At 45.4% G+C, this 13534-nt stretch overlaps 1 protein-coding gene across 1 annotated transcript in view; it reads left to right on the forward strand.

Annotated features, from left to right (window-relative positions):
- Positions 1 to 13042, forward strand: part of kdm6a (lysine (K)-specific demethylase 6A) — a 39482-nt gene extending 26440 nt beyond the window's left edge. The window contains 20 exon segments of the mRNA XM_063887545.1: positions 323 to 463; positions 2535 to 2615; positions 2706 to 2783; positions 2900 to 3007; positions 3663 to 4049; positions 4198 to 4268; positions 4270 to 4923; positions 5881 to 5968; positions 5970 to 6011; positions 6111 to 6216; positions 7450 to 7655; positions 7840 to 7892; positions 8018 to 8092; positions 8178 to 8326; positions 8911 to 9025; positions 9105 to 9292; positions 10064 to 10205; positions 10849 to 10975; positions 11140 to 11310; positions 12117 to 13042. Of these exon segments, the coding sequence (XP_063743615.1) occupies positions 323 to 463; positions 2535 to 2615; positions 2706 to 2783; positions 2900 to 3007; positions 3663 to 4049; positions 4198 to 4268; positions 4270 to 4923; positions 5881 to 5968; positions 5970 to 6011; positions 6111 to 6216; positions 7450 to 7655; positions 7840 to 7892; positions 8018 to 8092; positions 8178 to 8326; positions 8911 to 9025; positions 9105 to 9292; positions 10064 to 10205; positions 10849 to 10975; positions 11140 to 11310; positions 12117 to 12143 (3009 nt within the window). The 3' untranslated portion in view covers positions 12144 to 13042.
- The last annotated feature ends 492 nt before the right edge of the window (positions 13043 to 13534 follow it).

A 13534-nucleotide genomic window follows, 5' to 3' on the forward strand; every position in this document is an offset into this window, starting at 1 on the left:
GTGTGTGTGTGTGTGTGTGTGTGTGTTAGCTGTTGTGCAGTATTTGTGTGTGTGAGTCTGAGTGTGTGTGTGAGTGCTGTGTTTATTGCCAAAGATATCTGCTTTTTATCATTTTGATTTGTGACCACTGAGATATGAATACTGATTCATATTGGTGTGTTTTAAACACATTTTTCTCATGTGTAATTGTAAAGCATACCTTCATGGCATTGAACATTTCTGTTATACTCTGCAAACACTCACCTCTCAGGGGTCTCTGTAGTGGCTTTTGTTCTTGTCCAGTTCAGCACTAAAAGCCTGTGTCTTACACAATTTCTCCTAGGCTCAGTTGTGTAACCAACAGCCAGGTAGTCTGCAGAATAAGAGTAAAATGCTTCCTAGTATTGAGGAGGCGTGGAGCCTACCCATTCCTGCTGAGCTCACGTCCCGGCAGGGGGCCCTGAACACTGCACAGGCACAGCAGGTGAGACCCAGTCTTTACCAGAGAATACAACCACGTGCAAATTACCTGAACATAACATATATGAGGACTGATCAAGCTGAGGCCTTGCTCTGATTCTGCAAAGGGGGAACTGTATGCAGGAATTAGAGCAAGGCCCATATTAAAATAATCCAATTACCAGAATGTAGTTGATCTTCATAGAGTGGTGCACTGATGATCTTTGTAGTGGGCCCTGAAGGCAGCATCTCCATGGTTCCCTCCACAAAAAGCCAATGGTATTTAAAAAGCTAATGTTAGGCTATAAAGGAACTACAGCACGGTCACATGACTTCAAGTCACCACCGCTAAGCTAAAGGAGGCTAATGTTAGGCTATAAAGGAACTACAGCACGGTCACATGACTTCAAGTCTCCACCGCTAAGCTAAAGGAGGCTAATGTTGGGCTATAAAGGAACTACAGCACGGTCACATGACTTCAAGTCTCCACCGCTAAGCTAAAGGCGGCTAATGTTGGGCTATAAAGGAACTACAGCACGGTCACATGACTTCACCTCACCACCGCTAAGCTAAAGGCGGCTAATGTTGGGCTATAAAGGAACTACAGCACGGTCACATGACTTCACCTCACCACCGCTAAGCTAAAGGCGGCTAATGTTGGGCTATAAAGGAACTACAGCACGGTCACATGACTTCACCTCACCACCACTAAGCTAAAGGAGGCTAATGTTGGGCTATAAAGGAACTACAGCACGGTCACATGACTTCACCTCACCACCGCTAAGCTAAAGGAGGCTAATGTTGGGCTATAAAGGAACTACAGCACGGTCACATGACTTCACCTCACCACCACTAAGCTAAAGGAGGTTAATGTTGACGTTTAGTCGTCTCATTTAGAAACTTGTTAACAACCGCTGTTTTTAAAAGTGTGGTATTTAGTGACGTTTAACAAAAATATCTCCAGCTTGATTTAACCTCAGGCCATATTTCAGGACCAACACACATTCAGAAACCATTGACCTCGAGACGAAGTTCCAGGGTTTATGACTCATTCCTGCACCACTCTATAGATCTGCTTCATGTCACACGGGGCTTGTTGTCCCACAGCTCTTATCCTCGTTGCAGAGATCTAATGCAGTCGTTGGAAATATACGAACTGCACGGCTGGGAATGCATGCTTAGTATAAAAACTGTTGGAGCTAATTCAAATGTTAGCGGCGCCCTACCATCAACATATCAGTTTTATTTAGTCCTCTTATTTTCCTCGCCTGATCTGTTCTCATGCACAATTATCCAACACATCATCCTCTTTTGGCAACCAGCAACATGCTTCTCATCACTTGCTTGATCTAATCAACAAACAGGAGTAACAGAAATGTACTTTTTATAAACAATCAAATGTTATCTGTAAACAAAATTGATGTTGCAACCCATCACAGTTTAGATCATGTGTAAACAACCAGTGTCTGCATGTCCAAACACCCCCGGCTAATGCAACTAACTAATGTTGCATCGTCACAGCATGAGTACTCTGATTATATTTAGGGCTGCACAATTAATAAACATATTATTTTGTATCATTTATTTTAATATTGCCATTTCAAATTTGATTTCGCAATATTAAAGGGCATTTAATTTCTTTTACATTGTTTTATTTAAATATTTAATAATACAAAATAATATAATAATAAATAGATAATATTTTTTAATAATTTGGATTTTTATTTATATTTTTTGTATTATTAAAATAATATTTCTATGATTTTATTGTTTTTGGCATATGTTCAAACATTATTGCAAACACAATTACTGCCTTTTAAATATTGCATTAGATAATATTGCAATTGTAATTGTGCAGCCCTAATTATGACCTTAATCGACCTCTCTCAATTGGATTAAGGTGATAAAACTCACCGTATCATCAGAGTATTGTCATAATGCAACATTTTAAAGCTGTTCATGTAGCATCAAATTGATCCTGTCTGAAACGCCACTTTAGAGCGAATTTGAACTGTACTTTGCAGAAGTTAAGAGTTTGTTGTTGTTGTTGTTAGTCCAGCATGTCCTCACTCTCTGTGTCTGTTGTGGCTCTAAAGGCCTGTAAGGGGGAGGACAGTAATCACACAGACCCTCAGGCCAGTCCTGCCAAGAGGAAACGCACCGCCAGCCCGGCTAAGGTACAGATCCAACCCTCACACTGATATCCTGCAGGATTATAGAGAAGGGGGGCCGTGGTGTGAGATGTTGTGTTGTGTGTCTTTTCTCAGGGTGCTGCAGAGTCACTGACAAACAGCCCCCCCCAGCAGCAGATCCCCAGCTGGTACCTGACGCAACAGAAGCTTCAGGTAGGAACTCGTGCTTTCACATCCAAAAATAACCTCCTTGCACAATAATATTCAGCATGCATTGATTAAACCTGACTGTGAGCTGCTGCATCATTAACTCTGGTGTAATTGTGCAGCACCTTGATCACTTGCGGACGAACCGAGCGAACCTCAAGCCCCCCCAGGTGCAGATGCTGGAGCAGCTGGAGCAGCAGTTCACCCTCATGCAGCAGCATCAGCAGCAGGTACACACCGGCACCGTTCATCCTACTAAACGGATTAATAGAAACCTGTATCTGCTACTCAACGCTCCAGTATGTCTGCTTATGTTTTGATGAATCACCGCTTTTGATTGACAGACCTCAACGTATATTTAAAGCAGAAGCAATAAAAAGAGAAGCTTGTTCTCACACTGTATGAATCTGCTTTCTCACCGCTCAGTCTGAAAGCCATAGAGCGACAAGGACTCAAGCACGGCCAATTGACTCTCAATTTGTGATCTTTGTTATGATCGTTTCCATCCTATATATTAGAGTAAGGATAGACCGGCAAAAACAAGCCTCTCTTTGAGTTTCTGCAGTAACTTTTCTGAGAAGTTGTAAAATTCTTCCGCTCGGTTTGGAGGCATAAAACAAAAGTGTGCTCAGAAAAAAAGAAACTGGGTGCAAGGCTTTCTGTCAGGACGGCTGCATGGGACACCATAGATATAATATATATATATATAGATATAATATATATATATAAAGATATATATATATTATATCTTTATATATATAATATATATATTATATCTATATATATATCTTTATATATATATAGATATAATATAATATAATAAGAAGCTCGTTTATAGAAACTCACCCTGTCTCTTCACAGCTAAAGCGTCCCTGTGTGTTTCAGACGAAGCAGCAGGCAGCAGCGGGGGGGCAGCCTCGACCCAGCCTCCCCAACGGCCCTCTGTCCGAGTTGTCTCACCTCAACGCCGGCCTCCCCCGCACCTCCCCCCTCAACCACACAGCCCTCCGGCCCCCGAGCGCCCCCTCCCAGCCCACGGCCAATGGATCCTGCTCGTCGAGTCCCTCCTCCTCCGCGGGGCCGCTTGGACACCAGGACAAAAACCACAGCGCGGGACCGGGAGGTGGCGGGGGTGCGAGCAACGGAAACGTGCCTTACCCGCAGCAGAACTCTCTACCTCACCCCTGCACCGCCGCCGGCCTCCCCAGCAGCAGCAGTCCCAGCGCTGCAGAGGACGGGTGGAGGAGCCAGCAGCGCAGCACTACCACTCAGGTACGACCCCGCCCTCTGCTGGGGTAAAAACGGGGGGGTTCTTTGTGTCTTACTTTCTCCTAATAACTTCTTTATGGTGTTTAAAAAGTCCTGTTTGCATTATTGAAAGCATGTCTCACGGTGTGCTCCCCTCCCTCCTCTCCTCCAGGGGCTTCACAAAGGTCCAGGTTCTCATTCGGCAGGTCCCAATGGAGAACCCCCTTTCTCTTCCTCCTCCCCCTCCCCCTCACACCTCCTTCTCTTCCTCTGGACTTCTGAATCAGGTCGGACATTCCTCCTCCGGTCCCTGCACTGCCTCCTCTTCCGCCTCCTCCCTGTCCCCCACCTCCCCGCAGACCACCCCTAACCACCTGTCCTCGCCCCCCCACGGTGCTACTACCTCAGGGGTCCACACCAAAGACGCCACGCCTTCAGGGGCCACCAACGGCGGCGCGCTGCCATCAGGTCCGGAGGCCTCCGTCAGGCTTTCCGCAGGGACGCCCCTAAGTCCCGCCCCCGCGCAGGGATCGACTAATCACGTCCAGCCGCGGGTGACGGACAGCTCCCCCGACAATCCTCAGCTCTCAGCCTTGCTAAAAGGACAAGCCAGTAACGATGACAACAATAACTTCAGTCACCACGGGGGGGCTTCCTCGGAGAAGATCAACAACGTCCACCCAGCGGCGGACCCCCACTCCTCCAGCAGCCTCTCCTGCCTTAACAGTCCGTCCAGCAGCCGGGGGCCCACGCTCAACGGGAAGGGCCCCGAGGACTCGCAGAGCCCCGTGACGGTGGAGCCTCCTGCAGCTCAGAGACGCCCCCCCGCCGCTGCTCTGGCCCCCTGGTCCTCGGTGTCCATCTACCCCAGCTCCAGTGAGGTGCTCAAAGCGTGCAGGTGAGGAGTGATCCGAGTCAGACCGTGCATTAAATAAGTGTGTGTGAGACTGTGTGTTTACTCGGACTTTATGGCCATGTTTTGGTTGTTTTGGGATTTCTTAAAGTCTATTATGCAATTTAATCAGCTATACACACCTGTCCTAATCTGAACTTTTCAGGGGGTATTATTAACAAAAGCACCGTTAAAGCACTCTAGTGTGTGTGTGTGTGTGTGAGACTGAGATGTGCTCTATCCTTGATGTTGTGTGATGGTTTTTGGTCTGTGGAAAGTCCTTTTTGCTTTTTAATTTAAAGAGGCATCCGATAAGAGTGCTTTCCTATTCCCCTTTTGGTTGAGCAATGGTTGACACACTAATTGCGCCATAAATCAATCACATGAGGCGACAGGGGAAACCGAGTGTTAACCTCTTCATTCTGCAAACTCCCAGTGTCCAATCACTGTGCAGCAAGTGTTTTGTTTAGTGTTGCAGTACCGCTATCGAGACCACTATTTAAAGGTCTTGGTCTTGGGGACATATCAGATCAAGAATTTATGTCAAGACCACGGCTGTGTGTGGGGATGTGATTGGATGCAAAACGCTCTGATTCAAATGCAACCACTAATGTGACTTCCCTATGTATTATGTAGTGTTGGATTCACACTAGTCTGGTTCTGGTCTTGACTCGGTCTCAACCTCTCAACCTCTCAGTTAAGGTGGTCTTGACTACAACACTAGTGTTGTTGTTATGTGTGTTGAAGCTCAGTGAAACGATGTAAAATAATCCGGCTTTGAGTGAAAGATGAAGTGACAATTGCATCAAACCGGACTAATGAATACCCGGTAACAGCTTTGAGTTGTCCAATTAGGACTCTCAAATGAGGTGTTAATTGGCCTGTGACCCACACTGTGCTACTCCTGGAAAATGTCTCTTCCAGAGCCGATTCTCTGACCTCTCCCCCCCGCTCTGTGTGCAGGAACCTGGGGAAGAACGGCCTGTCGACGAGCAGCATCATCCTGGACAAATGTCCTCCTCCGCGACCCCCCCGCGCACCGTCTCCCTCCACTGCCAAAGGACAAGCTCAACCCCCCGACGCCCAGTATTTATGTGAGTGCTGCTGCCGCGCCGTAGAAGGAGACGTGTTCCTGTTAGATTTATAGCATCGTGAGTGTGGAGTTAACTTACCTCTGATTCTCTGACATGCAGCTGGAAAACAAGAGGGACGCCTTCTTCCCCCCCCTCCATCAGTTCTGCACCAACCCCTCCAACCCCGTCACCGTCATCAGAGGACTGGCAGGAGCGCTCAAACTGGGTACGAGTCTGCAGAGAGCTGCTTGAATAGAAACGTGCATTTCTGTGTTGCCAGCTGCTCCATGTGTTTTTTGGTTGTGTTGGATGGAACAGCTGTGAGCATTGCTTCCTTCAGCTGATTTTCAAATGTCACGTGTGCAAATAAAACAGAAATAAAGACATTAAAATATAAAACAAATACACAGTTAAATAAGGTAAATACATATCAGAGGGCCAGGGTTTTCTATGCAATCGGTATTATTGTAATATTATTCATAATAAAATGTAATTCTGAGGCTCGTTTCAAACACAGGATGCAGCTCAAAGTGCACGGGAAAATGTAAAGAGTGAAATAATAAATACAATAAAATAATTCAAAACAAAAAACACACTTGTTAAAAGTTAGACAGAAAAAATACACAATTAATAAATAGAATAAAATAATAGGAAAACTAAAAAAGGATAGAACAATAATTCTAATATTCCAATTATTTAGAGGCTTTAATTAAGTAAATAAACTCATTATGAATTCATTTCATTTACTTAGACTTGTGTTTAAAAAATATAAACCAACTCTTTGAGATCCAGCTGCAGAAAACACACATTGGAAAGGCCGATCAGCTGGATGTGTGTTTCCACTCTCACATGGCTCTGTGGGTGTGTCTCTGTGATCATGGAGAGTGTGTGAGTGTGTTTGTGTGTGTGATTCCATTTGACATGTATGACAACAGCACCACCTGCATATGGAAGCAGTTACTGCACCTGTTGGCAGCGGAGAACTAGATGAACAAACATCTGCTCTTCTGTTCCAAAAAGACCTGCAGCTGTGTTATGTAATCCTGTAATCTGCAGCTTGACTCTGTTTAGCTGTTAAAGACTTATGTAATAATAACAAACACAGAACAACAAGGACGACAACAAACACTCAGACACTGGTGCACTACTGAAGGTGCGGGAAGGGTACTGCATTTTAAATGACCCTGTTAAACATCTCTTTACTGCATCAAAGTAAAGCCACCTTTTTCAAATTAGATTCAAGATGAAGACCTTAAAGACATTTTCTAAAAACACAAGGTTCCCACAGATTACTCAACACTGATTACTGTCTGTCTTTATTGAAAGAGCAAAAGTGAGCACTAGACTCTCTCTGAAGTGGAGGGTCATTCGAGTCTAGTGTCAATAATGCACCACAGCTGTACTGATTGAGCTACACGGCGAAAACAATGCTCAACTATCCTCTCCTTCCTCCCCTCAGATCTGGGTCTGTTCTCCACGAAGACGCTGGTGGAGGCAAACCCCGACCACCTGGTGGAGGTACGCACTCAGCTGGCTCAGCCCGGCGACGAGAACTGGGACCCGAGCGGCAGCAAGAAGATGTGGCGCTGTGAGAGCAGCCGCTCGCACACCACCGTCATCAAATACGCCCAGTACCAGGCCTCGTCCTTCCAGGAGTCCCTGAGGGTCAGTGTGTGTGTGTGTGTGTGTGTGTGGGGGGGGGGGACACTATGCAGACAGAATATGAATATGCAACCAGGGCGGGAGTTCCTGTCAAAGATCGTATCTAAACTGTTCTGCATTTGCTTTTAGCTAGCTTCTGAGGACTTCCTCTAAAGGTTTCTTATGCATGAGTGTTTTATGGTGACAGGAGGAGAACGAGAAGAAGAAGGAGGTAGACACGGACGCAGCGTCATCGGACAGGTGAGATTTCTTCCTTTACGTCTCCTGTATGTACGCAGCTGTTGTTGCTTCCAGCCTGCTCTTACTTTTGTTTGCGGTCATTAATTAGCATGTTTGATCTGTAATGAACTAAATGAACCTCTCAGTGCGCTGCGACGGAGGAAAGGCTCGTTCAAACACCTGAAGTTCGGCACCAACATCGACCTGTCCGACGAGAAGAAGTGAGTTCCCTCCCCAGACCCTCCTCTCTTTATATAAAGTATATACCTGTCCCTTGTTAACCCTGGTGCACCCGTCCCTCCCCAGGTGGAAGCAGCAGCTGCAGGAGTTGTCTAAGCTGCCGGCGTTCGCTCGTGTCGTGTCGGCCGGGAATCTGCTGAGTCATGTCGGACACACTATCCTGGGCATGAACACCGTGCAGCTCTACATGAAGGTTCCCGGCAGCAGGACGCCAGGTACAGGGCCGGGGGGGGGAGAAGAAACTCACACAAGGGGCCTCAAAGTACTTGAATATCAGGAACAAAATCCTTCATATTGAACTTTACGTGTTAAAGTCTTAAATGTTTTTCTAAGCATGATGGTTTAATCGATCAGAACGAATTGTTGTTGTTGAGTTAAAGTTCTGATGTTTCTCCGCCCCTGGTTCGATGCTGTAATGGAGCTTTGAATCTGTATTTAGAGGAGGGGGCTCGGCAATAAATGTAATGTATGTAAGATTTGGGATTTTTCTTTATTCTTTAAGTTCCACTAATTGATTTTGGGATAATTGCTGTCCCTCGTTACTTGTCCAGGTGTGTTAGGTTTAGAGTTAGGGTTAGAGACGACTATCAAATGTTGTTGATGTGTTTTATATGTGATTTTGTGCCCAAATACGTCAGGTTGTTGAGGAATTGAGTCATGCTTGCCACTCTGTCATAGCTATTCTCTCATATTACTGACCAATCAGCTCGATCGTCCTTTAAATCGGAGAGTAGAGCTTGAAATAGAGCTTTAATGCAATGTGTTCCTACAGTTAGTAACACCATCCTCTCCCCTGCAGGCCACCAGGAGAACAACAACTTCTGCTCAGTAAACATCAACATCGGTCCTGGAGACTGCGAGTGGTTCGCTGTCCCCGAGGCGTACTGGGGCGTCATCAACGACTTCTGTGAAAGGTGCGGCTCCAGACATTACACTACCTGTTCCTCTCTGGTTCGCTCTCCAGAGCTGACAGCATGTCTCCTCCTCTCTCAGGAACAACATCAACTTCCTGATGGGCTCGTGGTGGCCCAACCTGGAGGATCTGTACGAGAGCAACGTACCCGTGTACCGCTTCATCCAGAGACCAGGGGACCTGGTGTGGCTGAACACCGGCACCATCCACTGGGTGCAGGCCATCGGCTGGTGCAACAACATCGCCTGGAACGTGGGGCCCCTCACCGGTAGGACGATGCTTTAATTAGTCTGTTTCTGGCGGGAAGTCGCTGCCTCCTTCTTGTGTTTTAATTGATTCTTTGACACAGATTTCCAGACATCGTGTCACCCCCGCTGTGTGACAGAGTAGCCGTGCACCGTGACATGCGCTGTGTTTAGTTCTTCATCTCACACTTTGTCATAACGAGCTTCAACGCTCAGACTGACAGGCGTACAACGAGAGGAATCTGCATGTGGAGAAAACACTGAGGGAGCATAATAGCTTTTTTAAGAAGTGCATTTGATGGATGAGGATATGATGGTAGCTGTGTTTAAAGACACGTTCAAACAAGCCTTTCCTTCAGTTCCTGCAGCAGAATGAGGCTTTCTTTCCTTATAGTTTACAACTGACTTTATCCGAACCAGCTGAAAGAGACGTTTTGTGGACACGTTATGTTTGTGTTCATGGATGCTGGTGCTCGTTACCGTGCTGCACGCTTAGGTGAAGCAGAGCGTGGGGGAGAAACCCATCCTCCTGCAAGCTACAGTTGCAGGCTCTGTGAACCTAAGTTGGAGAAACACCAGTTCCCACTCGCTTTTTAACTTGTGGTGCTCATGATGAAGCACAACTCCAGGAAAATGCACAATCCAAAAAACAGTTCAGTTCTGTCCTCCCCCCTGCAGTACAAAGTGCTTTGAAGTGATCCTCGCACACTGCTCATGTCGTGCTTGTTGCTCCGTGCATAACTTAAATAATCAGCTGATTAAATAATGCTCTCCTCTCTGGTTCCTGTCCTCAGCGCATCAGTACAAGCTGGCCGTGGAGCGCTACGAGTGGAACAAACTGCAGAGCGTCAAATCCATCGTTCCCATGATCCACCTCTCCTGGAACATGGCCAGGAACATCAAGGTGTCCGACCACCGGCTCTTCGAGATGATCAAGTGAGGACGCTCTCTTTTCATTTTGGAGATATTTAGAGTGGGGGTTTCATGAGAGACTGATCTGTAGTCCAGAGTAGCACGCCCCAGTTTGGAGGATTGGATAGAAGTCAATGGTCTTCTGTGGACACCGGCGGCAGCAAAGAAAGTGTAACCTACTAAAAAAGAATAATACAGAATATGTTCCGCTTACTTTGCCACAGGTGTATGTTTCCTAACTGAAGCTATTCTTTCTTGAAAGCAACCAGACTGCATTCACACAAACGGGGATTTAACCTCTCAGAAAATAGGAAAAGCTGGTATACTTCTTCCTTGTTTGCTGGTGTTTTTTTAAATGGTTCATACAGATTCTAATCGACACCGAGTTTTAACAGGAACGTTTGTGTTCTGTTAGGTAAAATACAGTATTTTTTAATGAGGTCTGTAGCTTTAGAGAGAATATATAACACTCCAGCTGTCTGTCTGACAGACAGGCAAAGAGATGAAAATATTCTACTTTTAGCATAAAACTTAAACTGATTTAGAATTGTTTTATGTGTAAAGTACGTCCACAGCAGCACAGGGTTTAGTTCCTGCTGACACTCCACTGCTGTAAAACATCCAAAACTATCCTTAGATTCCTTATTTTTGTGTGTGTGTGTCTCAGGTATTGTTTGCTACGGACTCTGAAGCAGTGTCAGATGCAGAGGGATCTCCTGTTGAATGCTGGGAAAGAGCTGGCGTGGCACGGCCGGACGCAGAGCGAGCCGGCGCATTACTGCAGCATCTGTGAGGTGAAGATATAAACCCCCTCCTCGTGGAGCTCCTCTTTTACCCTCTTCTTATCCTCTTTAGGAAGCACTGGATTCTGAAAGCTGTTGCATGAATTGAAGATGCTTTCTCCTATACGTGTTGTGTGAGTGAGCCTTGACCCCCCTCCTGTCTCCCCCGTCTGCAGGTGGAGGTGTTCGACCTGCTCTTCGTCACCACGGAGAGCAACAGCAGGAAGACGTACGTGGTTCACTGTCAGGACTGCGCCCGCCGGGGGAGCCCCGACCTGGACAACTTTGTGGTGCTGGAGCAGTACAAGATCGAGGACCTGATGCACGTCTACGACCAGTTCACACTCGTGAGTATCAAGAGGAGTGGAGCATCTTAACCACATAGGAGAGTCTTTGAAATAAGGGACGGTTCAGCCCTAAATCGAAATATACTGAAGTGTTGCACCCATTATTTTCCCTGATCATTCTACGTTGTGAAACAGAAGTATGTGCAGGAGGAGAGGTGGCAAGCATTAGCTGTTAGCACCCTGTGTGCAGCACATACTAACTTGTTTAAATAGAGGAGCTAATTGCTAACGTTAACCGAGTGTGTTCAAGCTCTATACAGTAAAACAAGTATTGGTCGACGGTACATGATGTAGTTTTGAGAGAATCTTGAATAAATACAGTGGTTTTACTCGTTTTCACAGCAATATAAAATAGATACTAGAGAAGACTTATGACCTAATAATTGAACTCATAATTGAACTTGATTTAATGCAAATAATTCAATAAATATTTTACTGAGGTGTAAAGAACCGTGGAAATTCCTGGTCTTATTGTGGGCTATAAGTACATAGAACTGTGATGCAGACAGACAACAAAAGCTGATTTAAAACAGTTAATGTACGTGTTTGATGTCGTAGATTAAAACTTTAAGACCTTACTTCAGTCCAAACACCAAAAACACATCCAGAAAACCATAGACTTCCAGACCAGAGTACAGGAAGTGGTACAATGCTGACTCATTTTTAGGGTTTTAGGACTCATTCCTGCAGCACTCCAGCAGCACGGGTTGATGTGGTTTTTAATTTTGGGGTGAACTGTCCCCTTAATTCTCCCTCTGTGAGTGTGTGCTAATCTAAGTGTGTTCTTCCTGTGTGTTTCTCTGCAGGCGAGCCCCCTGCCTTCCTCCTCCTGATGCTAACTGTTGGAAACCACCGTGGACTACACACACACACACACACACACACACACACACACACACACACACACACACTCCGGAAACCTCGTCTCTTTTCTGATATTCAGGAAGTTAGCCGGCAGTCCTCAGACGGCGCTCTGTAGCTCCCCCTCAAACGGCAGCTGCGTGAAAAGCTGTGTGTCTATGCAACCCCCCCCCCCCCACCCCTGGAAACACACTGCCTCCCTCCGGTGGACTGGAGGAGGGAGGCAGCTCCTCCTCCCCCCCCCACCCCACCACCACCACCACAGAGACCTAAAAAATGATGAATTTTTTTTGTACATATTCAGTTTGAACTGGTCACAGCAAGAACTACTGACTCGATCATTTTTCTATTCTGTTTGAGAGCTTTGTCTCCCCCACCCTCACCCGCTCACCCACCACTATGAGATTTTGTATGTTAGATAGACCCCCCCCTCGTCAGGAAACAGAGTTTTGTAATGTGAAAAAGTTGACTGACACATTCTCCAACATTTCCCCCTTTTTTTAATTTAAAAATCTGTTATTTTTGATGATTATTATTTGAGGTGGGGGAGGGGGGGGGCAGGAAATGAGAGAAAGGGGTTGCACATAGACAGAAGAGTAAACTTTGATTTGTGTTTTTTTTATTTTGATGTAAATTTACACTATTTATAAATGCATATTTATTGCTTGAAGATATTCTGTTGATGGAATGCTGTAATTTTTTTCCAGAGTACCTGCCATTAAATCTGAAGGGGCCGTGTGATTTTAAGCTCGGCCCCTCGTACGTTTTCTATATAAATAAAAACTGCTTAGTCAGCGTTGTACAGAGACCTTGCGTTTATTGTTTGAAGGATGTTTTATGAGTCAATAAACAAGATCTGTCTTTATTTACACCTGCAGCTCCAGTGTGCTTATTGGACAGTTTTCATTCCACTGAGCCTTCGTCACTTCCTGGTATCAGGTTAAAAGTTAAATACTGCGCTCTAAACTCATGTTGAACATTATAAAAACGCAAAATGATCAAAGTGTGAACAATCTCAGAATACAAAATACAACAATAGGATAATAATTTAAAAAATGCAGAAAATCCAAAATATAAATGAACAAAAAGTTTGATCTCTAAACTAAAACTCAGCCAATGTTAAAATCATAATTGAAATGAGAAATAGTAATGTGTATATCGGATAAGCTTGAAAACAGAAATGGGAAATCCAAAATATAACGTATAAGGTTCTCCAATTTTCTAACCTTACACGTAGTTTTATAATAAATCAGGGACAAACCTGTCCTGTAAACCTGCTGACAGACAAACCAGTCCTATGACAAACCCACAGGGTGGCTCTGGTGTGATCACGGCGGCCTTTTGTCCGTCTCTGTGGGTCTTC

The sequence above is a fragment of the Eleginops maclovinus genome, chromosome 7 (genome assembly GCF_036324505.1).
Source record: "Eleginops maclovinus isolate JMC-PN-2008 ecotype Puerto Natales chromosome 7, JC_Emac_rtc_rv5, whole genome shotgun sequence".
Classification (NCBI taxonomy): domain Eukaryota; kingdom Metazoa; phylum Chordata; class Actinopteri; order Perciformes; family Eleginopidae; genus Eleginops; species Eleginops maclovinus.